Source organism: Egretta garzetta, unplaced genomic scaffold (assembly GCF_000687185.1).
Source record: "Egretta garzetta isolate BGI_Z169 unplaced genomic scaffold, ASM68718v1 scaffold27, whole genome shotgun sequence".
Lineage (NCBI taxonomy): Eukaryota > Metazoa > Chordata > Aves > Pelecaniformes > Ardeidae > Egretta > Egretta garzetta.
The window spans coordinates 2,614,028-2,614,806 of record NW_009260400.1 but is presented as its reverse complement, the minus strand read 5'-3'; the positions used below and the strand labels follow the sequence as shown (position 1 = coordinate 2,614,806).

General features: G+C 61.9%; 1 protein-coding gene across 1 annotated transcript in view; it reads left to right on the top strand.

The window, feature by feature from the left end:
• The window catches only part of ELMO3 (engulfment and cell motility 3), a gene marked incomplete at its 5' end in the record, with an annotated part of 12,130 nt that overhangs the window by 9,477 nt on the left and 1,874 nt on the right, over positions 1-779 (top strand). The window contains one exon of the mRNA XM_035898811.1: positions 153-333. Coding sequence (XP_035754704.1) covers positions 153-333 — 181 coding nt within the window. The remainder of the gene's footprint in view (positions 1-152; positions 334-779) is intronic.

The window sequence follows — 779 nt, the reverse complement described above, 5'->3', positions numbered from 1 at the left end:
GTGCCAGGGAGAAAGAGGGGGGGGGAAAAGGGGAGGGGCCCCTCCACGACCCCAGCTGTGACCTGCCGGGGATGCCATAAGGTGGGAATTTGCCCCTCTGCCTGGCCACCACATGCCTGGCACCGTGCCTGCTGGTGCCGTGGGACTGGGAGCCCCCATGCTCGGGCTCTGCTGGGCTCTGAGTGCTGGGACCCTGGGCGAGAGGAGAGGAGAGGAGAGTGGGCGCTCACAGCTCCTCCACTCGCCCCAGTTCCTGTGGCAGATATGAAGATGCTGCTTTTGGGGAAGGAGTGTCCGCACACCAAGGAGAAGAGCTCCGGGAAGCAGAACAAGGTCAGCACCTCCCACCCCACCTTGCGCAGGGGGCCTAGCACGCCCCCCTCCCCAGCTGCTGATGGCTCTTGGTGGTGGGTAGATGGTGGCAGATTGGGTGGTTTCATGGACAGTGGCAGGTTTTTGACGTGGCTTGAGACTGGAGTCTTGTTGGCTGGCCAGTCTTGTTTAATTACCTTTATCAATGATCTGGACAAGGGGATCGAGGGCACCCTCAGACAGTTTGCAGATGACATCGAGCTGGGTGGGAGTGTGGATCTACTGGAGAGGGACCTGGCCAGGCTGGATCCATGGGCCCAGGCCAATGGTGTGAGGTTCAACAAGGCCAAGGGCCGGGTCCTGCCCTGGGGTCACAACAACCCCATGCAACGCTACAGGTATTGGGTAGAGGGGCTGGGAAGCTGCGCAGCGGAAAAGGACCTGGGGGTGCTGGGCGACAGGGCGGT